At 55.3% G+C, this 25,234-nt stretch overlaps 1 protein-coding gene and 2 long non-coding RNA genes across 3 annotated transcripts in view; 1 reads left to right on the top strand and 2 right to left on the bottom strand.

Annotated features, from left to right (window-relative positions):
* The first annotated feature begins 327 nt into the window (after positions 1 to 327).
* Positions 328 to 2,273, top strand: RPLP1 (ribosomal protein lateral stalk subunit P1). Its single transcript, XM_031440930.2, has 3 exons — positions 328 to 530; positions 1,019 to 1,093; positions 2,033 to 2,273. The coding sequence occupies exons 1-3, from the start codon at positions 459 to 461 to the stop codon at positions 2,231 to 2,233; spliced, it is 348 nt and encodes a 115-aa protein (XP_031296790.1). The 5' UTR covers positions 328 to 458; the 3' UTR covers positions 2,234 to 2,273.
* A 1,984-nt stretch (positions 2,274 to 4,257) lies between these two features.
* LOC135319585 (uncharacterized) lies at positions 4,258 to 6,343 on the bottom strand. Its single transcript, XR_010378362.1, has 2 exons — positions 5,910 to 6,343; positions 4,258 to 5,124 (listed from the first exon to the last, which is right to left on the bottom strand). It is a non-coding gene; the product is annotated as an uncharacterized LOC135319585 (long non-coding RNA).
* Positions 6,344 to 8,397: 2,054 nt separating this feature from the next.
* Positions 8,398 to 25,234, bottom strand: part of LOC105087303 (uncharacterized) — a 30,170-nt gene continuing 13,333 nt past the window's right edge. Inside the window, exons 2-3 of the long non-coding RNA XR_837004.3 lie at positions 21,139 to 21,269; positions 8,398 to 9,214 (exon numbers count right to left, since the gene is read on the bottom strand). This is a non-coding gene — a long non-coding RNA (uncharacterized LOC105087303). The remainder of the gene's footprint in view (positions 9,215 to 21,138; positions 21,270 to 25,234) is intronic.

Raw genomic sequence — 25,234 nt, 5'->3', positions numbered from 1 at the left:
TCCCACGGCGACAGCAGGTGGGAGGACGCCAGCTTGCCGAGGCAACGCTCCTACAGCATCTTCACTGCTCACGGGCCCTGAGCCGTCACCCACCACGCAGCTAGCACCTGCACCACCGGCAGCTCTGCGAGCCAGCAAACGAGCGCACTGCCCGCTGTGCGCAGGCGCACCCCGTGGGTCGGCGCGGCGCTTCTAGCTCCGCCTCTTCCGGCAGGTACGACTTGCTAGTCCCGCCTCTTCCGGCAAGCGCGTCCCGCCTCTTCCGGCAAGCGCGGACGCCGATTGGTCCGCGTGACTCATATAAGAGGCTGCGCGTAAGCACAGCGTTCTTTTTCCTCAGCTGCCGCCAAGGTGCTCGGTTCTTCCGAGGGAGCTAAGGCCGCGTTGGGGTGAGGCCCTCACTTCATCCGGCGACTAGCACCGCGCCCGGCAGCGCCCGCCTGGAGCTCTCCCGCGCCATGGCCTCTGTCTCCGAGCTCGCCTGCATCTACTCGGCCCTTATCCTGCACGATGATGAGGTGACCGTCACGGTGAGTGCGGGCCTGCGGCGGGGCGGGCGGCCTGCGGGCAGCGGTCCCTCAGCGCGGGCGTCCGGGCAGGCGCTTTCGGCCGGAGCCGCGCGGCGCGGGGCGGCGGAGAGCGGGGCGGGCTCCCTTTTGTGGGCCGCGGGCGGGCGGCTCGGGCCTGTCCACGTGCGGCGCGGCGTCCTCCGCGGCTGGCTGTGTCCCCGGGCCTCTGTCCCCTCCCGGCAGGCCTCGCGGGCCCGGCGCGCGTAGTGCGGAGCGCTTGGCACCGCTCGGCGTCCGGCGCGGTCTTCGAGCGGAGATCAGCGGCGCGAGTGAGCTCGCCGCCTGGCAGCGCCTCCCCCTCGGCCGTCCCCGCGGCGGGGCCGGTGGCGCCTTCGGACGGGACGTCCGTGCTTGTGGACACGTTTCGAGTGACCTGCTTTCTGTACTTGGGGGACGAACACGACAGCTGTACGTCTCCGTCTGACGGGTCACCGTCTCACTTGTTTCAGGAGGACAAGATCAACGCCCTCATTAAAGCGGCCGGAGTGAACGTCGAGCCCTTCTGGCCGGGCTTGTTTGCAAAGGTGAGGTGATAGCGAATTTCGGAATCCGGTGCAGTCCGGCGTTGACGCTGACTTCCAGGCGTGCGGAACGCCCCGCACGCCGCTGGACTTCGTCCAAGGGGGCTTCCTCACGTTCCGTCTCTCGGAGCTACTTTAATTTTGGTTTGCCATGCCTTTGTGTCTTTCTGGTGTCAAGCTCTGGTTTCTCTTTCCTTCTATTTTGAAACCGTGATAAATACATGACCCGGTCCTCCCTTACTACAAGGGTCATGCAGAAGATTATCCCGTCTGTGCTGTTGGAAGTAGATCCGGACGGTCTGTTTCAGTGGGAATTGGGTGCAGTGGACTTTGTTGACCACTTAGTTGCTGGGATCCAAGAGACGCATGGAGGCAGGGTTCCCCCGCGAGGGACCGGGCGCTGGCCGCCTTCCGTTGTGTGGGTTACGGGCACGTGAAGCTGTTCGCCCTGTGTCCTTCAAGAGGATTTTAACGGTTGAAAACACTGTCCCTGTGTCCTCTTTACTGAATTCCCTTGGGGAGAAGTCCTAGAATCACGTAGCAGTCTGAAAAAACGGAATTCCCTGTTAGGAGGAGACATGAGCCGTGGAAAGAATCCTGGTTTGAGTGTCCAAGGCAGCCAGCGTTGTGGGGCCAGTCTTGTCATCTACAGACGGAAGCAGTTCAGTTAGTGGCGCTTTACTGCTAAAATGCAAGATGAGACCTAAAGCCTGAGGAGTGTTTGTAACTGCTTATTTTCCGTATAGCTGTGGGTTGCCCTGGGCTTTATGGAATCCAAGTAGCAGATAATGTCACTGGTAGATGGCAGCAAAGAAGGACTAGAAATATATATAAAGCGTTGGGAATGGATTACTGCCTTGAAAAGGGAGGTACCTCTTTTCTACGGGAGCGCTAACAAAAAGGACGGAACTGAGCGTTTACCTGTACGTGCGTGTGTTGCAGGCTCTGGCCAACGTCAGCATCGGGAGCCTCATTTGCAACGTGGGGGCCGGTGGGCCCGCCCCCGCCGCCGGGGCTGCCCCCGCAGGAGGCCCCGCGCCAGCCGCCGCCGCCGCCGCCCCGGCTGAGGAGAAGAAAGTGGAAGCGAAGAAGGAAGAGTCCGAGGAGTCTGATGACGACATGGGCTTTGGTCTTTTTGACTAAACCTCTGTAGGAACACATCCAATAAAAAGCTGAGCTCTTCGCTGCTGCTGTTCTTTCTGACAGTTCTGGAGATGTGCTCAGTAAGACGAATGCTGGCCGGCTGTGTTGTCTGCTGCGACTAGCCGGGTGCAGAAGTGGGAGCTGCATGCGGAGGCGAGAGGAGAAAGGTGCAGAGCAGGTACCTCGCTCTGATTTACCCACCTGACTTCATGATTACAGGGTTTGTTCTCTAGATGCAAGAGTCACTGTTGGGCAGGGGCAGAGGAGCTGAGCCAGACCTCAGATTTAGAAAGCCACTTGAAATTTCCAAGTATGAGCCTGGCTATAAAATTCTTGGAACTGTGCTGGGAGTATTAACTATTGCATCCCTGGTTTAGTTCTACAATACTGACTGACGGGGGGAAATTCAGGTTAGTTATCACAGAATGAATGAAACCAGATTTCAAACCTGTATTTGAAAAATGAGGTAGCTTTTGGGGAAGGGGTGACCAGTGGTGTGAAGTGGAAGTGAGTTCACTTTTCAAAATGCCAGGATCGTCCTAGGGCTGGATTTTCACGATTCTGTATTCACAGCACCTGGTAGGTGACAGACACTCGGAACATCTTGCTCTTTTGCATTGAGGACATGAGATTGAGGCTTCGATGGAAAAGCTGGACTTTGTAGCCCCCAAATGTCCTCACTCCAGTGTACAGGAACCACTTGGGCAAACGGCTGGGGTGTCCTGTAAAGTCAAATCCATATAACCCAGCAGTTCCACTTTGGGTGTTAACAGACACAAAGATGCTTCTCTGGGAATGCTTAAAGGTCTGTCAACCAGAAAATTAGTGGTCCTAAATTATCAAAGCTCAAAAATAAGGTGGATTCAGACATGTCTGATAAAGGGATGGTAAATAATTCAGGATTTTGAGGCAGGAGGTGTATAATAAGGAAACGTACATATGTCACTTCAGATTTCGGAGTTGTGACAATAGAGAAGGGTCATGGAGTGCTGAGGGATGTGTCACAAAACGTGTCCGATCTGCAGACCAGTGCTTTTCCTCATTCCTCATCCATCAACTAACCTAACCCAAGGCCAGCACTGCTACACAAGTGTCATGCCACTCTGCACCACGGTCCCACGGTAATGGGGTAAGGCCCTGTGTCAGGTGCGTTCCTACTAAGTACATGGAAAGACAAATGAGGCTCTGACGCCAAAGCCTGTCAACAGCTCTCCACCCCGTGCTCCTTTCTCCCCCGTGCAGTGATTTTTCTCATCTGTAATGCACTGAGTACAGCCTCCCAGCGTTGAGATAAAGGGTCCCTTGCTTTTAGCACTTCGGTGTCAGAGGGAGTACCTATTTCACATAATGAGAAATGTTTTGAGTGGGATAGAGAATACTGACAAAATGAAGGAAAGCACAGTGTCCCGAACAGCTGAAAACTAAGTGGTAAGCTGGGGTGTTAACAAATACCAGGTCAGCTACCCAAACCGCACAGTCCAGTGCAGACGTTCAGTGTAGCAGCTCGGGTGTCAGCATGGCCTAATGGCTGGCCCAGCTTTAAAAGCAATCTTGACGCGGTAAAACCGTAATAGCTAAAAATAGAAGCCTTTCCAAAGAATGATCTGCTAATCAAATTAGGAGGCCCACATCCATGTCCAGGAATGCCAGGCGTATTCATTTTATCAGTGAACAAAAAAAAGCCTGCCCAGTTCCACCCACCTTTCAGTTCTCTGAAACCTGATTTCCTCTTTGCAAAATGGGGATGACATTGACTTCGCACTGGAGACTGAACCGAGTAAGTGAACACACCCATCAATGCTTGCTGCCACACGGATGGTACTTCCCTTCTGCACAAGGTTTCCCGGGGTCCCAGCGTCCAGGTCTAGCCCTGTCTCCTCAAACCCCTTCTCTGCCGATCCTTCCCAATCACGCAACAGCTTTGGTTTCTCATAACTGACTTCACGCTTTTGACTGTTCACCAAGCATAGTTACTTTGTTTAAACAATTCCATTGCTCTTAAAATTCTATTCACTTGTCTCCTGTAGCCACTGAAAGCTTACCTAGGTCCACGGCCAGCTCGCTTACCTCCTCTAACAAGCCAGCGTTAGCAGGAAGCCAGGGTTGGGTGTACAGGCTCGAATCCTCATGTTCTGGAGAATTTTAGGAAGAGATGTGCTCACTAACAAATCAGCTAAGAAAACAACTTCAAAACAACAACAACAACAAAACACCACGGAATGTGTTCAGCACGATGGGATACATAAAAAAATCTGAAACTCCTGCCAACTGTTTTACTCTAATTTTTGCTTTACTCTCGTTTTTTGCTCCTTCTCAACTAAAAGTGATGAGAGAGATCCACATGTGAAAAGTTAAGTTTAAAACCACCTTTAGAAAAGAGAAAACCTAACTGAAAGAATTAAAAACGTTTATGCAACAAAACGATTTGGTGTATTGCTACAAATTCAAAATGTGTCAAATCCTTTCTCGCCTTTGAAGGCGTATATACAGTAAAACGCTGAGGGAACAACATGAGCCAGGTGGTCACTGAGCTGGTAGGATAGCACTTCACAGTTCAGAAGTAACTTCCACACATTCTCCAGTTCCGAACTTAATACTTCGGGAGAACTTAACTAGTCCTGTTTATCAAGACGCTGCTCAGATGGTTGGAGAGCCTTGTCAAGTCCGTACAGCCAGCGCGGGGCTGCCACCTCAGTTGTGTCAATCTCGGCGTTTCTTCTACCAGACCCGGTGTCCCCTCCACACGCATGCTTTTGTAAGGTATGGTGACCAGCTCTTGATTTTTCTCTGCACTTTGCAAGCCGCTCCTCTCATCTCTGTCTTTGCAGTCAAGCCTGGACCCTTCAGCTTGAGATGGACACTGGCTGCTTTTTTTTTTTTTTTGACATGGGCTGCTTTCAACAGAAGATGGATGTTTTTAGTTCTGAAACAGCCAGGACGCGTCTCAAAGTCAGAGCACAAATAGCACACAGCATGCATCGTGGAACCTGGCCTGTTCAGGTCAGGTCCAACAATCTTCTGGAACACTAATGTCAGTGCACTGGCTCAAGGGGCGTCACGTTATTTTCACAGAATTGCTCAAATGGTTATGGGCTTCCAAAGACCCTGCAAGATCTACTCAGTTTAACTCACTGAAACTTCCGCTCCTCTTACGTGTGTATTTTAAGGGTTATTATGATCAATTAAAGTAAGATATGTGTGCCTTTCACCTTCCAGTATCGCCCCTCTGCCTGGGCTACTGACTACCCACCCAGCTAACCCTACTCCTCCTGGCCTCAGAAGCCCACCCCAGGCCGTATGAAGTCTCTGCTCTGAGTTTCCGGTGCACTACTTAGAAGTGCGTGCGTAACTGCATTTTTGGTAGTGTGTTCAGTATCTTTCTCCCTCCACACAGTGAATTCGGGGATCAGGCCTGTGTTGCTCACCTGTATCCCCAGTACTCATCACAGTGCCTGGCTCGTTGCTTGCATTTACTGTGTACTTATCAGAGTCCAACCCTCTCCTTTCACACGGGAGGAAATCAAGGCCCAGACAGGAGGAGGAACTTGCTCCGCACCAGTGATTAGCTGAGCCAGAACGGGAAACCGAGCCTCAGGACCAGCGAGTGCTCTTCCCACCGCGGCAGGCCTGCCCCCTCCCACCAGCCTTCTGCACTCAGTTCACACTTAGCACGCACCTTCCAGGTGGCCAGGTTCAGGTGTGGGTGTTCAGGAGCTGAGGTGGGGGCCCACAGGCCCAGATGAGGACGGAAGGCGCAGACGCTGGTACCGGGTCTGGCTTTACACATTCTTAATCCGGGAACCCGCAGGCCCCGGGTCCGCTGGCGCAAGGCGAGGGCGTCCCGGCATCCCCCCACCGCAGGTGACGCCTTGTTGATAAACGTGGAATTCTCAGCAGGTGGGACGGCTGAAGCCTGCGTGGCGCCCGCAGCCCGCAAACTTCCTCCTGGACACGGTGACCCGTTACCTATCTCGTCGCGTTCACGTGGCCTAGAGTGGGAGAGAAGGCGCAGGAGAGCTCGGAGACCGAGGCCAGGCCGGCTCGCCTCTCTGTGCCTTCGGGAGGACCCACACTCCGTAGTGGCGCTGATGACAGCTTCACGCACCTGCGCTCGAGCCCCGCCTCCCGTCAATCAACACCGCGCGGAGGAAGGGGCGGGGCCAGAAGCCGAGCGTGGCCGGGGAGGGGAGCCGAGCGCCGCACCTGCACTGAGGCCCAGCGACCGCCAGGGGTGCGCGAGCCGCCTCGGGCTTTCGCGCATGCCCAGTAGCATCCGTCCCGCCTGTCCCTTTGGTGGCGGCATCGCGGTCTGGGCAGCTGGTTCCTGGATCAGGGCAACTAGTCTGTCGTGAAGCCTCTCGGTCTGGAGACCCCTGCACTTTAATTGGCCGACAGGAGTGAGATGGGGCCTATCTGTAGGCCCATTCCCGCCTCAAGCCTGTGTGTGGCGGGGAGGCGGGAGCCGCGGCGGGTCCGGGCGTCCGGGCGTGGCTAGTTGGCCGGAGTCGGCCCCCTGGGCTCCACTTCGGGGGTGGGTCTGGGCTGTGCCCAGCGCCTGCGGCTCCGGAGAGCGCTCTCGGCCCGGAGAAAGAGGCAGGAAAGCACGCCCTGCTTGCGACTGCCTGTCATGGGCCGAGGCACCTGGGAAGCCGCGAGACGAAACGAGACACCGAGGGAAGCCGACGAGCAAGCCGCCCCCGGGCCCAGAGCCTTCTGACCGGCTCCGCTGCGGAGCGCCGGCCGGGGCAGCCCGGACCCCCACAGACCCCCACAGACCCCCACAGCGCCTGGCACGCTGGCGCGCGGCTTGAAAGAACGGCTGGGTTAGCGGCTGCCTTCGGATAGCGAAGGACGATTCAGCAGTTGAATTACAAATCATGCCAATACTTGCACATGGACTGTGACTTTGAGCGAAGATCACGACAGCTCTTTAAAGAGTGTGATTGGGTTCTGTCTCTCAGACTTAAGAGTGCTCGTACCTCCCACCCAGGAATTTCACTTCTAGGAAGCCGTCCAAAAATACATGTACGGTTTCACCGAAGCATTATAGGAGACGGGGAAAGGTACATGAAGGGAGGTTTTCATGTAGCCATTAACAGGAGTGCTCTAGTGAAAGGCATCTGGGGGACCGCAGGTGAAAGCAAATCGGTGTACATAACGTGACCCTAAAAGACTCACACGCACGTTTGTATGTGCAAAGGGAATTCCTGGAATTCAAAAGCAGCTACACGGGTTCCCTCTGAGAGGAGACTGGACAGGGTGGGAGAGAGGCTTTCCTGTTCCAGTCTATCCTCTTCCATATTGCTTGCATTTCTAAAAACCACAACCATGCACTACCTTTAGTAGCTCTTAAGTCTGGTTTAGTAACAGCAGTGTGGTCTTGGGCATCGGCTGGTGGATGAAGGCAACTCGTCTGCTGTGAAACCTCCGCGTCGAGAGTTGTTCAGCACTTTCGCTAGCCAGCAGGAGTGGAAAGGGACATTTTTGTAAACAGGGACTAATGACCTCGTTCCTGCTGTAGGGCTGTTTGAGGGTTGGGGAGCAACAATGAATGTTGTTATTAATTTTTCAAAAATTGTAGGGGTTTTAGTATGGAAGAGAAACTCACTTTATTCGAAGCAGCTCTGGAGGGAAAAACCCTGACCAATTCGGAGTTTTAGCTCAAAATAAGGAAAATAAGGAGAAACTTTTCTGGACATTAGGCTGAGGCTGGGATAAGGAAAACAATGTCTGTTGAGGGAACAAATGTGGACTAGACAGCTCGTCCAGCCATGAGATCGCATAGGTATTTTGGTATACAGGGTTAAGCACCCTGATGTCAGGCCACCTGGGTTGACTCAAATGCCACTCTGCCAATAAATAGGGCTGTGTGACCTTAGGTGAGTTGTCTAACCTCTCTGTGTCTCAGTTTCTTCATGTGCATGGTGGGGCTAATGATGGTACCTACCTCAGAGAGTTCTTGTAGGATTAAATGAGATGGTGCATGTTAAGCACTTAGCACAGTTCCTGTTGAAAAAAAAACTTAGCATTTCTTTGCTATCTCGCATGATGGATTGACACTTAAAAAATTAAGGGAATCTGAGAAATCATTCCTACCGCTGGAGTGGCTGTTTTATTTTTACACCCTTTAAATATTTATGGGAACAGCCATATTTTGGGTTTTCAGGATTCACGGAGTTAGTAGATTGTTAGAATTGCACTTATACTGGACGGTTTTGCCTACAAAGAAAATTTTGGACCTTTTTTTCCCCGCTGCAGGCTCAGTGCTGCCCCCGAGTGGTCGGTCCTAGGGATAGCTACTCGGATAAGTTCGCCTTGTGATGGGGGAGCCTGGGTGGGCTGGGGTGTGAAGCAGGCAGCGGTGGCGGGGCTGGTGGCCCAGGGGCGAGCGCGTCAGTCCACACATTTGAAAGGGAAGGCATGTTTGTGTGCCCACCAGTGACCCAGTCAAGAGGAAACCAAGTGCCCTTGAATATGGTCTTGCCTCCTGTGCAATTTGCTCAGCACGTCTGACTTTCCCTCTAAATACGCGTAGGCTCATTTCTCATCTGAAAACAAGGCAGGACGTTCCTGAGCTGCCGTGTGGCCCGGCGTGCCCTGGGCTCACCTGCACGGTGGCTGGACGGCCCGGCCACGGGAAGACCACTGTGCGTCGGCTGTGAAGCTCGTGGAAGGGCCATGTTGTTACTGTCTCCTAAATAAGGTCTTGGGTGAAACATTTAGGGCCAGGAGACAGTCTGTCACCTCTGGGAAGGGGAGCCACGTCCCCTTCATAGTAACCAGGGCCCTGTGACCTAGCGCGCCCGCCGCCCAGCCCCGCTGCCGCCGGCCCGAGCTGGCCGCCTCGCGTCTGCTGAGCTGCCCTCGCTGGGCGGCGGCTGGCTCCCCCAGCCTCTCCTCGGCACTAGCTAAAACAACTTCTTTTTGTGGTTCTTGTGATGACTTCACTGCCACTTGTGCTTTGATCTGTGTTCTTAGATCCTGTCAAGAAAGAGGAAAGGAATCCATAAATTAAACAAGAAGTGGAGTGTTTCAGGTTGGGTTCTTTTTTTCTGGTGAAAAGTTATTTGAGATGATTTAAAGTCAGCATTTGCACTTGGGTTTTTGAGACTAAAAAGTTTATGGCTCAAAGATTTTAGACCTAAATTTTTTTTTTTAACTTGGGAAAATGAGAAGCCCCTGTAAATAAGGCCGTCAAGGAAGTTGTGAGGTGTGGGCAAAGGCCCAGAAGCCATTGAGGTTTGTTTCCGCAGCCACTGCCACGAAGGGTAAGACTGTATCAGTGTTAATGCTGGGGAACAGAAAGCTGGTCACCTGTTTGGGCCCCAAATATCTTCCCACCACTGTCTTCATAAGGGCCGCAGTTCCTTGCTTTGTGTTTAAGTGTAAAAGTCGCCCCGGGAAGGTTGACACCCGGATGCCTCACAGCAAATGAGACGGACCCCCAGATTCTCCTCTTGGAGAGTCTCTCAGAGGCTGGAGTTTTGCCTTCTCCACAAAAGAATCAGCTCCTTGGGAGGGCAGAGCCCGTTGGGCAAGAGAGGTCTGCCTCTGCTTCAGCTGATGTGTGACCGTCACTGAGTCCCTTGACCCCTCTGGCCTCCCATCCCCATGCCTCCTGGCAGGAAGGTCTTCCCAGGGCGCTCTGGCCCTTGCACCACAGCCAAGGCCAGCTCCCTCCCAGGACCCCGGGGACAGCTCCCAGCCCAGGAAGGAGTCACCTTCCAGCCCTCAGGCGCACCTCAGCTCCCAGCTCTGTTTACTCTCAAGCAAAGCCTTCCTTCTGCTTACTCAGTGAAGATTCTCTTAAGACGGGCTAAGCACACGGTTTACTCTGCTAACAAGCCCTGCCGTTTACTGTGAGGACCTGTGTTGACTTATTCTTGAGTCTCCATTGACATTCACTGGGAAACGTTAACGCAAGCACGAGGAGACGTCCTGGGAGCCTCAGGCCCGAGGACGTGCTCTGGAAGGGCCATCCGGCTGCTTCGGTGACAACCACCTCAGAGGTAGAAATAGCAGCCCCGTGCCGCCCGTGGGAGCCGAACCATCTCCGCTTCGGTTTTTAGATTTGGTATCTGAACACTTTTGCTAAAGGTCTCTAGAAAGCTTGCTGCGTTCACTCTGGACGAGACTCCGTCCGTGCCAGCCTCCTTCCAGGCACAGAGTCCTGGGCCACCTAGGGACCTTGGCATGGCCACCAAGTACCGGGCTAGGGGTTCAAGTACACCCTGGCCCCTAGGTGGCCCTGTGATCTTGGGACAGCTGCGTCCTCTCTCTGGCTCTCCGTTTTCTCATCCACAAGGCGAGGGAAAGTGGTTCATCCTGGCTCCTCTCCCCAGCCAGACTCAGCCCCAGGCCTGAACACAGGCCTTAAGAGCCCTCAAAAATGTTTATTGAATAAATAGGTGAATAAGACACGCCAGCTGATCCCTCCGGCCTTAATTCTGGTGCCCGAATCCTCCCCAAGGACCGGCTTGGCCTTGAGTCATCGTCTGACCAGATCTGCTAACGGGGTCGCTGCAGACAGCCGCAGACCACGGAGGTCTGGGTCAGCCGGTGCGGCCGCCAAGGGGCGTGACTGGCCTCCGCCCCCCCGCCCCCGCGCCCATCCAAGCTGCCGCTTGTAGAGGAAACGTCTTTTCGGATGAGGGGACTGCATATTTGGTTTGTCTTTGTTGCTTGGAAACTGTTGACATCCCGAGACGTTCTGTTGCCTTCGCTGGGTGATGAAAAATTGATGACTCTTTTCTGTCAACAGACTTGCAGCCTGTTCACCTTGGCCGGGAAGGGGTGGGAAGCCTGCTCCTTGCTCGGCCGCTGTTTGCTCTCTTTGAAGCTGTTGGGTTTCTTTCCTCTGAGGTTGGGCGGGTGGAGCGCGCGGCCTGTGCATGGCGGCCAGGCACCGTGGACAGGGCTGCCCTGACTTCCCTCAAGGCTCCTGGTTCCGGCAAGTGCCTTCGCGCAGCGGCTCGTGGCACCTCTGCCTTCCGCGGCACCCCGTCGCACCCAGCCCGGACCCGCCTCGCCCTCGGGGACAGCCTGCGATGCACAGCTGCTGCCGTTTCCAGTCCGCTGGGTCTGCCGTCTCCTCCGGGCAGTGCAGGAGCCTTGCTGCCCACCCTGAGGGCCGGCGGCCCACCTCCAGGGACAGGCGCAGGGCGTCAGACTTAGGAGGGATCCCAGAGAGCATCTGTGGGAGAGGAACCTCGGAGTGGCAAGGTGGCCTGGCCATCCGACTCTGGACCTAAGCCCTGTCACCCCTGTGCCCCATGTCAGGCTAAGGCGCCCACCCCACCTCCAGCTTGCCGGGGGGAGGGTCCGCCTTCCAAAGGCCTCCTGGGCCCTGACGGCCTCAGCTTTCTGCCCCTCTGTCCCACAGCCGGGGACGGCAGAACCCAGGACCCGGCTTCTGGGCACTGTCTTCGGGGCCCTGCCCCTGGGGCTCTCTCAGGCCTCAGCTCTCCTTCTGTTCCAGCTGCAAGTCCAGAGATGCCCCCGGGCCAGCAGCTGGACCCGAGTCTCAGGATGGCGCAGAGTCCTTGCCCTCGGCTGAGGCCGTGCCCCGGGGGATGGATTCCTCATCACTAGCCACGTGACCGCAGGCCAACCTTTGCCCATGGCCGTTTGGACCAGTGCCACTCTTGGTGTGGTCCCCGGACTGTGCTGGCTCCTGGACAGTTGGCACCTGGAGGCAGGCACAGGGAGCACTTACTGAGGACGTAGGGGAAGCATGTAGAAGCTTTTACAGCAATTTGACGTTGCCATGTCATTCAAGCGGCATTTCATTTTTAAACTAATTCATTTTTATTGCATTTTCACAAAGTATTGGTCCATGAAAGACTGGAGGTTGGGAAAAAAAAACCCTAAAACGACAGCTTAGTCCTTCTCCAAGGATGACGTCTCAGGAAGCAGTGCTCTGGCCAGCTGTCCAGCCCGCACTGGGCTGCTCCCCGAGGGCTGCGGTCCTGTGAAGTTCCCGGTTGGGGCAGCAGGGGGCGACAGAGACACAGCTAAGCGTCCGTCCCCAAGCAAGGCCAGTTCGTTCTCCAGGCATCCTCCACTTGACGGCTTCTGGGGGCTGGGACATAGGGGAAAGGAGGTCCTTCTTCCTTCTGCTCGGCTCAGCTGACCGAAGTGTCACCAGAGAGAAGGGCCACGTGCAGATGGCAGGGAAGCGAGGACCCCGGGCAGGGGCTTTCTTCCTGGGGAAGTGTCACCCTGACTTGGGCATGGGGCTCAGCGCTCTGAGCCTGGGCTGGAATCTTGCTTCCTCCCCTCAGTTGCTGTGAGACCTTGGCAAAGCCACTCAGTCTCCCGGAAAGTCAGCTTCTCCAAGTGGCAAGGGGCCACGTTCACGGTACCTTCCCCACAGGGCTCTCGGGGGGTTAGGGGAGAGAACCCACAGAAAGCACCTAGCAGAGCGCCTGGTGCTCACTGTCACGGCAGTCCCGTCACACCTTGCTCCCTCTCCGTCCCAGATGGGCAGCCAGGCCCCTTTCCACCAGTCACTCTGCACCCTGCGACATGGTGAGATCGGGCTCAGCCCCCACCTCCTCCAGGAAGTCTGCTGAGATGGAGGCAAACCCCAGGAGTCTTCCCACATTTTTGTAATTGCTGTTTTTTTCCTAATTTCTTCCTGCTCCACATCTCCCCAGCCATGCACAGACTCTGCACGTTTCATAGCCTATAAGGCGTCCTGCCACTGGAAGGCACTGTGACACAGTGGCTGCGAGCCTGGAACCTGGAGCCATGCTGCCTGGGTTGGAATCCTGGCTCCATGTCTTGCTAGCTGTGTGACTTCGGGCAACTTGCTTGACTCCTCTGAGCCTGGATTTCTTTATTCTACCAAAGTATTACTGTGGTCGTTGAGTGAGGTAATGTAAGTGAAGGCCAGGTGGCCAGTAAGCAGCAGCAGGGGAGGAAACTGAGGCTCAGGAGCTCAGGTTCTGGGGACTGGCCACGTACCAGACCCCAGACGTCCCCTAGCAGCGAGGTGGGCACTCTGGTCTCCAGCTGGCAGATGAGGAACTGAGACTCAGCTTACTCACGTCTGCAGGGCCACGAAGATCTGGAGCTAGGCTGCTGACCTCTGGTGCCTGACACCACGCCCAGAGTTCCTCTGTCTGATTTGTGACAGGAGAGTGGGACAATGCGAGGTTTTCTAGGCCCCAGCAATACATACACACTTCTCTCTCTGAGTTGCCCCAAACCTAGAAGACTTCCAAGAAGACAGGGCTGTTAGTGAGAGGCTGGGGCTCCTGTTTGGGGAACCCCCAGAGTCTGTTCACAGGCAGCCCCTTGGCATTGAGCGGTCCTGTGGAAGAGAGTGCGGTCAGCAGCGGGGCGCCCGGCCTCCCTGGGAACAGACCAGGGCTCCGCCTGCCCCTGGGCGAAGCTACGTGGGCGACACCAGGGCAGGACGCGCTGCACATCTTCCTCCTGAGGGCCGAGGGCTGGCCGGGTCTCGGGAAATCAGTCAGCACGGGCCTTGTGAGCGCTGATTCGGAGCTGGAGGACCTGGACTGGAAAGCCTGCTCAGCTCCTTCGAGTTATGTGATCCTGGGTGAGTCGCTTAGCCTCCTGGTGCCTCAGTGGCCTCATTAAAAAAAAAAACAGATGCCCTTCTCACGGGGCTGTTGGGGAATGAACGTGACGAGGCAGGGATGTTTCTTAGTGTGGCGCCTGGCCTCGCGGACGCTCTGTGGGTGGCAGCTGTCACTGTTACTGAGAGACGTGATCTGCAGGGTAGTCCCAGAGAGGTGAGGCCCTGCCCTCCGAGGGCTGGGGCCCTTGGGCGCTCACCCTCTGGGACACGGACCTGCCCCTTCCCGCCCGCGCAGACTGCCTGTGCCGCGAGGACACTGCTTGCTGCCGTCGGGCTTGCCCAGGGACAGCGGGGGTGGGGGGAGAGGAAGGGCGTGTGGTCCCTGCCCTGCTGTGCATTCGCTGTAAGTCCCTTGCCCTCTCTGGGCCTCCCTTTCTCCATGCACAGCTGGAGGCCCTGCAGGAGATGAGCATCGGGGTTCCTCTTTGTCTGCCATCAGCCATCTAGGACGTGTCCCCATCCTGCAGACACATTCACGTTTCAGCAGGCCCTTTACTGCGAAACCCAAAGTGTGGCCCAAGGTAGGGGACGGGGAGGCTCTAGCTGATGCCCATGGAGGAGACGGCTGGTGGCGACTTTCCTCAGCCAAGAGGCGACCCCGGCCTTCCTCATGTCCCGCTGACCTCTCCTTGTCCCTCTACCCACGTGGTGCCCAGCCAGGGCTCAGGGCCCCCACGTTCTCTCCCCCGCCCAGCATGGTCTGCTCTTAGAGGCGGGTCCCAAGACCAGTTTGCTGTCAGGGACGGATGCCTGGGGGCCTGGTGCCATTCGACTTGGGCAGGAAAACGTTTTTAACCCAGAGAAGTTAAACCCTGTGCCTGGAATCCTAGCAAGAGCCTCTGAGGCCAGAAGGACGCTGCCTCCCTTCAAATGACCGCAGCCTCCACTTCCCGGCCTCGGCCGTAGGGGGAGCTGCTGGGACCACAGTTCCAAGCCCACGGCACACAGCGATCAAAGGACGAGAGGGGAACTGGATTCCGTCATAGCAAAAACCTTTTGCGCTTCAGTGGACATCATCAAGACAGTGGAAAGACAGCCCACAGAATGGGAGAAAATTGCAAATTACACGTCTGAGAAGGAACTCGTATCCAGAATATACAAAGAACCCTTACCACACACCACCCAAAAGGCAAATGACCCAGCTTAAAAGCAAGCAGAAGACTTGAACAGACACGTCTCCAGAGAAGATGTGTAAACGGCCAATGAGCGGTGGCAAGATGCGCCACGCCTTCGGTCACCAGGAAGATGCAACTCAGAGCCCTCACGCGGTGCCACCTCACTCCCACTCGGACCACTGCTCTCAAAAAGACAGGGACAAGCGCTGACACACATGTGGGGAAGCTGGGACCCCTGCTCTTCGCTGTTGGGGTCTTAAATAAGACAGCGACTCCCTTAAAAAGTCAGGCATCAGGTGCCCGGACGACCCAGCGGCTTCCAGGTGGACACACAAGAGAGCGAACCAAACACACGCGATGCGGGCGGGGGCGGCCACAGGCACACGCCCGCCACGAGCGCCAGAGATGCCGCGCACAGCACGGCAACGGAGCGAGCACGGCTGCCTGCTGTCCAGGGGAGCTGTCGGGAGAGTCAGCCCTAAGGGTTCTCATCACCGGAAGACCTTTTCCTCTTTCTTTAATTTTGTGCCCAGGTGAGATGACGGATGGCCCCTGGACGCATCGCGTCCAGCCTTTCATGATGCGCGTGAGTCACGTCATCGCGCTGCACACCCTCGCTCGCGCGGTGCGGCCTGTCGATTCCATCTCAGCACAACCGGGAGAGGAACATGTATACGTGAGTGTTCGTAGCAGTGCTGCTCATCATAGCGAAAAGAGGAAGCAACTCAACAGACGAGTCGATGAACTGTGGTAGATCCAGCTAATGAAATACTATTCAGCCATGGAAAGGAACGAGGTGCCGACTCAGCGGTGGCCTTAGCGAACCTAGAAAACACTACTTAAAGCGAAAGACCCACACGCTGTATGATACTGTTTACATGAAATGCCCAGACTAGGCAGACTCAGGGCTGGAAGGTAGGCGAGCGGCTGCTGGGGAGGGAGGCTGGGGAGCGACAACTAACTGCACAAGGTTTCAGTTTTGGGGTGATGAAGGTGTTCTGGAACTAGTGGTTGATGGTTGCCCACTTTATCAATATGCTAAAATAGTAATTTATACTATTTAAGGGTAATTTCTCCATGAAGGTGGGAATGCTCCAATGGCCACTGAAAACATAAGGGGTCCCAGCACTGGCGGTCCCAGTGCTGAGGGGAGCACTGCTGTCACTGGGCGGGGGGGTTGAGCCCGGCATGCTGGGCATTGTGCAATGCTGGGGACCAGCTCACGATGAAGAACTGCCTTGCCCTCCACGTGTCTCTCAGGACATTGATGTAGGTGATTATCTGAGCTCCAAACCAAACTCTACTTTATGTAATAAACACCAAGTATATTTGCAAGGGTTTAACACACACTGAACTTCTCAGGAACACCACCACTGTGTGAGCTGGGGGGGGGGGGCTGTGCAGCATCTCCTGCTTAATGTCAGCGATCTGTTCTTGCAGATGAGATGTTCTATATGCAGATGCTTCTGGGAACACCTTTCTTGTCCTTTCCTCTGTATTTCCTTTAGTTTTAAAGAGGAAACACTGTATTGCTGTCACCCCCAATCCCTTAACCAATTTGCCAGCTCTCACTAAAATACAGTAAAATGCCTACATGTGCAACAAATGGCCATGTTAGGTTGTAAGATGCTTAAAGCTCTGCTTCTGGTCACCCCACAACCAACAGGGACATTGACGAGCAGTGTGCCCTCTGCACACAGGAGTCTGCCCTAGTGCCAGCGACGGCCAGGAGGCTCCACGTGCTTCACCGTGACTTTCGTATTTTTCAAAACACAACTGGATTCAGACCATCCACTAACTGTACTTGGAATGTATCTTGATTCTTTCCCTGCTCCCTGTTTCATTAAAAATGTTGTATTAAATTTTGGAGACATACACATACTTTTCTGTCTTCCCATGTAAACATCAGCCCAGAAGCACTCCACTGGGGACACACATGTTGTATAAGGGAGCGCTCTACGGGAAGAAGGCTAACTGGGGACGCGGTGTGCAGGGCAGACCCGGCTTGATCTTCCCTGGGCAACGGAGGGAGCGGGACTCTCCGGTGGGAGCTCGAAGGACCCTGGAGAATGTCTCTCCTCCTTCAGTCCACAAGGAAGAGGCCAAGGAACCCGGAGACTTGTCTAGGATTGCAAGGAGCCCGTGGCAGAATTTGGTTGGGAGCCCAGACTCCTGGCACCCGGGCAGTGGGTCTGAGTTCTGCACCAGGACGTCTGGCTTGGAGTGGCCTGTGGAGGTACAGGCTGCTCGACAGGTTTGGGGGATCAGTTAATTTGCCTTTGAACAAGGAGCCTCCAAACACCAAGTAAGGGATGCCCCAAGCCAGCCCTGCCGCTGGACGTAGGGGTCCGCGTGCTCTGGGTGAATACACGCCTGGCTATAGACAGCCCTGAGCACGGGGATGAGCGCGCGTGATCCAACGGTCGAGTCAGGGGCGGGGCGGCCGGGCAGAGAGGCTGGGCCCGGGGTCAGAAAAGCCCGCTGGAGCAGGTGTTGCTGGAGATGGGGAGGTGGAGGCAGCCCCCGCTGCAGCCACGCAGATGCATCCTGACTGGGGGGTCCCAGCCTGCATTCCCGAAACCTCACTGAGGGTCCTTGGGTCACCAGGACATGCCTCCTTGTCCTCCATGAGCAGCAGCCTCAGTAATATTTCGTCTCGCGCATTTCAGTGTTTAGAAGTTCTGCCGGCTTCCGTGCTAACTGGCTCTTCTTCCCCTCCCCACTCTCGGGACCAGCCCCCGCCCCGGGTCCAGGCCCTCCCGCCCCGGAGGAAAAAAACGAGGCTCCTCGGCTCCACACCGGCCCCACAGGGTGAAGGCCACATGTGTCCTCAGCAGACCCAGGGGTCCGCCTGGGACGGAGCCTGTCCTGCAGGAGGCACTGGAGTGCACTTTCTGGGGGACGCAGAGCGGCCTCCACGGCCCTGTTGGGGTTCTGGAGGCCCCAGTTCTGTTCTGTGGGCCTTCTCTCTCCTCCTTTCAGCTCCAGTGGGCCTGGCATGGCATCATCTGCGGCTTGGAGTCAGATCCCAAACAAGCCGCCTTTCTTGGGGAGACAAACACCCCGGAACCCACTAATCTCTCTCCCCAGGGCGTCGTGTTGCTGGCTCTCTGCAATCTTCACCTCTCCTGGCAGGCCGGGAGAGAGCGTCCAGGGGAAACCGGATCTGAGTGCGGCCTGGGTGGCTCCCCTCCCGGAGCAGAAGCGCCCCCCAGCCTGCAGCCCCACCAGGGAGGCTTACAAGTGCTCCAGGCTCTGCTTCCCCTCCTGGCCCGGCCCCGGGGCTGGGCTCTGGGCGCTCGGCTTCAGCGAAGGGTCTCCAGCTCATGTCCCTCTGCGCGGAGGCGGATGTGTGGGGAAGAGGAAAGAGCTGGGCGTTGAGGCCCTGGGTTGGCCTTCCCGCTCCACTGTCGCTGCCCCGGCTGGCTCAGTTGTGGTGAAGCTGGCTGTGTGACCTCGGGCCTCAGTGTGCTCGTCTGTAAGCTGGGCCTAGTGGCCCTGCTGCCTGACAAAGCCGCAGTGAGCACCAAGCCAGAGGCGGCGGGGAAGCGCCCTGTGAACTCCAGCGAGCCGTTCAGCTGCCCCTTGTTAGCAGTCCCGACTCACAGTGTGACCTTGGGAAAGTCACTCCCCTGTCTGGGCCTCCGACTCCTGATGTGTAAAGTGAAGGGGGTGGAAGATGGACCTCAGGGAGTGTTTTTCCAGTGGACAGTGTGCTGTGATGTGGTTTTTATGTCAATTTTATTAAGCTGTACCCTAAGGAAGCTGTCACTTCTATGTAATAAGACGTGCCCATCCGTTCTAAGTACACAGTCCAATGAGTTTTGACAGGTGCACACGTCACAATCCAGACCCATTTCACTCTCCCCAGGAAGTGCCCGCGTGTCCCTTTCACAGTCACCTGCTTTCTGTTCTTACAGCTGGAACATCATACAGTGGAATCCCACAGGTAAATTCTTCCCTCTAGAAATCTGCATGTCTGGGAGATTCACGCGTGGCGTCCGGTGTATCAGCGGCCTGTGCCTCCATGAAACGGAGGAGTTTCTGCTGCAGGCACGTACCACGGTCTTGTCCGTCCGCTCGCCTGCTGCGGGGCGTCTGGGCTGTTTTGGGCCACAGTGAATGAGGCTCCTGTGCACGAGTTCTGGCGTGAACATCAGGTTTCACTTCTCTGGAGCGAGTCCCAGGGAGGGCACTGCTGAGTCTTACCCTAAACACAGTTGGCTCCTGAACAGTGTGAGGGTTTGGGGCGCCAGCCCGCCGCATAGCCAAGCATGTAACTTGCAGTCAGCCCTTCGTATCCACGATTCCTCTGCATCTGCAGATTCAACAAACTGGATCGCGGGTCGTGTAGTCCTGTCACATTTACCATGGAAAAAAAATCCACGGATAAGTGGGCCCCCCACCTGCCGCTCAAATCAAATCTGTGTTGTTCGAAGGTTGACTGTGTTTGACTTTGGAAGACACCACTGCGCTGCTCCCCAAGGCTGCTGACCCAGTCTATGTTCCCCCGGGAGCACACAAGGTCCCAGGTGCCACCGACTCGTTGCACTTGCTGTTGTCTGTCTGGCTTCCTTCCTCCTGCTGGTCTCCGTCCCCAGAGCCCCAGGGCCTGCCGATCCGCGCCCCTGCCCTCTCTGCCCTGCTTCCCAGGCCCAGCTCAGGCCAGCAGCCTGGTGGAGGGGTGGGGGTTGGTGGCTTCTGGGGAGACAGGGAGACTTTCTGGCTCAGCCTGTTTTGCAGACCTGGCCTGAGATGGAATTTCAAATGCAGCCTTTCAACTCAGCAAAGCGGATAGATGAGGGCCTTTTTAGAATCACTGGCTCCCACGGGCCAAGAATTTTGTTTTGCTCATGTTAACGGCTCCTTCCTATTCACTCAGGTCTCTGCTCAAATGTCACCTCAGAAAGGCCTTTCCTGGCCGCTGGGGGTGGGGCAGACCCGGCTTTGTGGGGCCTGAAGCTTATCTTTGTTTTTTTCTTGAATTTTCCCAGAGTTTATTTTTAAGCTTCTTTTTCTTTTTTACATGCATATATTCCTTTTCATATTCTTCTTCACTATAGGATAATACAAGACATTGAATGTAGTTCCCTGTGCTTTACAGAAGAAGCAAGCAGGGTTCCAGGCCGGAGGACGGAGCAGGTCGTGTCCTCTGACGGGGCAGTGGGGAGGGACCAAGGAGCCTGTCCCCCTCCCAGGCAGCGCAGCCCCGCCCAGGTCAACCTGAACTAGGGGAGCCTGGAATGAATCCGTGTTTGCTGTTAAACAAAGGTCCAGGACAGAGCCTCAGAGACGTGAGCTTTGAGGTGCTTCAGGATTTGATTTGGTTTAAAGGGACGAGGGAGAGTACCAGGAGCCTATAAACACTTCCTGCCCCAGATGCCAGAAATCCCCCCCCCCCCGAGAGCTTGGGGGAGCGGCCACACCGCCTGGGTTACAGCTTCCTCCTTCCCTCCCGGGGACTTGGGCACAAACCACTCACTTCACAGGTTGACATGAGGATTAGTTAAAGTCATGGCATGTAAAGCCACCAATGCCTGTGAACTCTCTCCTGTCTGACTTTTACTAAAGGATCTTGGACTTTTGGACATGGAAGCAACCTTACACACACACACACACACACACACACACACACACACACACACACACACACACACACACACAGAGGAATATGACTCAGCTATAAAAAAGAATGAAATCATGCCATTTGTAGCAACATGGATGGACCTAGAAATTTTCATATTAAGTGAAGTAAGACAGACAAAGACAAATATACGATGTCACTTATATGTGGAATCTAAACAATGATGCAAATGAGCTTATTTACAAAACAGAAAGAGACTCACAGACATAGAAAAGAAACTTATGGCTACTGGGGGAGTGGGGTGGGGGTGTTAAATAGGGAGTTTAGGATTGGCAGATACAAACTACTGTGTACAAAACAGATAAACAAGGTCCCACCGTGTAGCATAAGGAACTCTATTCAGTATCTTATAACAGCCTATAATGAAAAAGAGTATGAAAAAGAATAAATGTGTGTGTGTATAACTTGAATTACTGTGTTGCACACCAGAAACCAGACATTGTAAGTCAACTCTACTTCAATTAAAAAGAAAAGATCTTGGACTGTTTGGCTAACATCAGCCTGGTAACCCTTCACTGCCCCTGCTTAAAACACTCACCTCTGTCCCAAGCTCTGTGTCGGACGTCACTTTCATCCTGGGGTCGTCGTTTTGTTTGCTGCAGCCGTTGATGGGGCTCCTGTTACGTGCCAGACACCTCACATCCATCATCTCTCTTCTTCACCACGACTCTGCAAGTAAAGTTTATTATTCCCACTTTGTTGATGGAGAGACTGAGGTCCCACGATAATCAGCAGTGCAGCTGAGATGAGGAGCCCAGCTCTTGCTCTGTGTCCCAGGTCTCTTCTCTCTTGTCTTTCTCCTTGCTGTCTACTCCAAGCCCAGAAAGATACACAATTTGACTTTTAAGTTATCTAATATCTATTGAGCCGCGACTCTGTGGGGCAGGGTCCCAGCCCAGGACCCAGAGGAGGGCCAGCCTTATCCTTGCCTTCAAGGAGCTCAGAAAGTAGCTGGGGGAGCAGAGGAGTAGTAAGGAACTCCTTTTTTTAAAAAATTTTGGGGATTGAACCCAGGATTTCATGCATGGTAAACATGCATCCTACCACTGAGCTATGCCGCCCCTCCCAACCTGCCCCTACAGTAGTAGGGAACTCTAAAAGCCTCCGGCAGGTACAGGTTAGTGCCCTGGGGGCACCTGCTTCTGCTGGGAAGGCAGCGAGTTTGGGCATGTAAGCGGTCAACACCGGCTCCATCCACATACCGCTGGTGGTGGTGTGTGGTTGTGTGTGCCCACAAGTGTGACACAGTCGTGACACGGAGCAGTGAGACGTTACTATTACGGCGTGGGTGATACAGTGTCCCCAGTGGCACTGCGTCCTAATTTCCACTTCAAACTAAGCACTTTGAATTTCCCCTCTAACATGAGAGCTTTGATACAGGCACAGGTCGACGGACTGGATGGAGTCTGTTGATAGCAGCTTGGCTTTTGTTTTAGGCAATATGCAAAATGTTCACCATGGAAGTTTTTACTTCTGATACTAATTTAAGAAGCAGACTTTGAAAAATACATATATTTTAAAATTTTTATTATGGAGTTTTGAAAACATGCATAAAAACAAAGAGACTGGCATCGTGAATCCTCCCCCTCCACGTGTCCAGAGCCCAGCTTCCTTGGTTTGTCAACAGACTCTTGACAGGCTCGACAAATTAGAACTTTGCGAATCATTTAATGTGATGCGCTCAGTGAGAAGCTACTGAAGACACACAGCTCTGCTGATGCAACTCTGAGTGTGCATGAGGAGGATTCCAGCTCTTGGGCTGCAGGGGGTCTGGGCAGGGAGACGCCCCAGCCCGTCTCTCGCAGACCTAACATCCTGCGGTTCTCTTATCTGTAGAGAGAAAAAGCCCGTTTGTAGCTTTCCTCCTCTGGTTTTAAATGTGGTGGCAAAGACTCAGGAACGTGTTTGGAGCTCGGCGTCCTGGGAGCTTCCCTTAGAACACAAGGCCTCCGTGTCTTCTGCTTTGACTCCCGGGACGTTTTTCATGAATCGCCCTCAAACCCGAATTGGCTCCATGCTAGCTCACAGCAGCTGCAGGATTTGGGGAGGAAGGGGGGAAGCCCAAAGCTGGGGGCGGAAAAATAAGCCCTAGCTCTGTCCATTAGCTGTGTGGTCTTGAGAAAGTCGCCCTCCCTCTCTGGGCCTCCACTGCCCAGTCTTCCAACAGGTTTTCACCTGGGTCCTCTCCTGCCTCCACAACTCTGAGCGACTGTGGTCCTCGGCCAAGTGCGAGGGTAACTTGGGAGACGCACACACCTGTCCATTTATTCCTGCAGAAATGCCGCTGGAGGCCTTGGATGGCCTTTGGGAAGGTGCACAGTGTTCTCCAGGTTTATCAGATGCTGTGCAGTTACCAACGCAATCCAGATGTCAGCTGAAGGCACTTAAGATCCAGATCAGCATGTCTTCAATTCCAATTCTGAAGCCCCTTCCACGTCGGCGAAGAATTCCACGGATCCCCAAGGGACCCCAGGCTCTTAAGGTGCAGATCCCAGAACCCCTCTCACGCCACATGCCCCATCACTCCGTCGCCACACCCCAGAGATGCACAGCTCCAAGCTCCGTGAGTATGGCAGCTTCGCACCCGCCCGCGGACTATCCCCCAGCACGCGAGTTAGAATCACGAGTGGTCTTTCTGACGTTAAAATGCTGACTCACCTCCTCACCCCCAACTGCCCGACCTCCCCACTTACTCATTCCTCCCTCTCTTTCCCTCTTTCCTTTTCTGATGCTCCTCGCCTCCGTCCCCTGGATGTCCGAATTCTTTTCCTTCTCTTTTGCAGAGCGGTTCCAGCACTCAGCTGCTCCGGACTCCAAGTGCACACACCAAACCTGTCAGGGTGCTCGCCAGGCAGAAAGACTTCCACTGAACAGGACCAACTTTCTCCAGAAAGGAAGTGTCGTCATAAAGAATTTTAAAAGGTTTTAGGAGGCTGCAGCCCTATGCCACTTGGGCAGAACTGGGGTGACCATGCTACGTGCTTCCAGTCCTCCGTCCGCAGGCTCGCCCTGCGCCGCCTCCCAGGCAGCCCCACCCCGGAGAAGCTTGGCCAGCATCTGACACGGCTCCTGCCTCCCTGGCTGTGTCCAACCGTGTGCTCGCGGCTGTCCTTCCCCCGCGAGCCAGGTTCCTCTTCCTCCTCCTTCGCGGGTTTTCTGGACCAGGTGTGTGGGAAGCAGAGGAGGACGCGGGAGTTCAGCCGTGAGCGTCACTCACGGGGATCCTCCTGGGGCGGGTCTGCGTGGGGGTCCTCCCCGGGGAGCAGCTCTCCCGCGATGAGCCCCGCCAGTCCGGAGGTCTTCGGGCCCACCAATGACTCTCCCGAGTGTGAGCTGGCTGCAGGCACGAGGAGGAGGGAAGGAGGGAAAGAAGCAGGGAAGTGGCGCGTCTGACAAGGCCGGGGAGGGCAGCGGTGCCCCGGTGAGAAGCGGCCCGTCCCCTCCGCCCAGGCCCCCTGGCGGCGCCGGCCACCTGAGAAGCTGGAACAAATGGGCAGCGAGCTCCTGCTCAGAGTGGGAAATGACTTGCTTTGCTTCCCACGGAGAAGAGAGCTTGGTCTTGTGCCTTGAGGTGGGCCGGGGAGTCGCAAGAGAAAGCAAAGTGTGGGGAGAGGGGTCTGTGGGCGTGTCGGCACCTGGCAAATTCCTCACACGGGTTCTCGAGCGAGTTTTGAGAGTGGATGCTCGCCAGCTGATCCCCTTGCAGGTAGATCAGTGCGGGTGGGAAGGGGCTGAGTTAAAGGAGAGCTCACTCCAGGCGGAGGGAGCAGGTCATGGGGTCAGGCCAGGTGACGGAGCAGCTGGCCTGGTGGGTGGACGTGGACAATTCCGAGAGGCTGGGCTGGAAGCGCTGGCGAGGTGAAAGATGATGCCTTTGTGAGATCTGCTGAGGCATCTGGGTTTCGTTCTGTAAGCCGCAGTCCTTGGAGGGTTTTAGGCAGGCAAGTGACAATGTCAGGTGCTCTTAGAAAGATGCCTTTGGGTGCCGGCCAGCTGCCCGTGGCCAATGTGGAGTAGCGGGTCCAGTTAGGCGTCGGTTGCATCATCCAAGCAACAATGGTGGCAGAGCATCGTTGGGGTGGTGGATGGGAGCGAATAGATTCTATGTGTCAAAGAGAACCTGTAGTGTGCAGGGAGCAGGTGTGAGAGGCGATGCGTATACATCTAGCCCATTTTAACTGCTGCGTGATACTCCACTGGGTGCATCAGCCACATCTTTAGGTCTCCATTTTGCTAATGATGGTCATTTCCACTTACTCACTGTTACGAATGGCACAGCAACAGACAGCTTAGTGCCTGCCTCCCTGTGCGCCCGTGACTCTCTCTCGAGTGGCTCCTTAGAAGTGGCTGCGCTGTGTGGTGCGGGCTGACCCTCTCCCGACCTGCTGGCCATGCTCAAACGCCCCCACGCAGTGGCCGTCACCGGCACCCCCCATCCGCAAGTACAGCTGTTCCTCCCCCCGCTGCTGAGAACCCGTTACCAGACTTGGCAGATCCTGCCAGTCTGACCAGTGTGACGTGGACGCCCCTCTTCTGCAGTCTGGTTCCCTGGTTACTGTGAGATTAAGCCTGTTTCTTCGTGGTTACTCACTGCCCTGTTTTCTTCTCCGTGAATTTCCTGTTCACGTGCTTGG

The sequence above is a fragment of the Camelus dromedarius genome, chromosome 29 (assembly GCF_036321535.1).
Source record: "Camelus dromedarius isolate mCamDro1 chromosome 29, mCamDro1.pat, whole genome shotgun sequence".
Classification (NCBI taxonomy): Eukaryota; Metazoa; Chordata; class Mammalia; order Artiodactyla; family Camelidae; genus Camelus; species Camelus dromedarius.
Note: the sequence above shows the minus strand (reverse complement) of the source record. Positions and strands in the feature narration are given on the sequence as shown.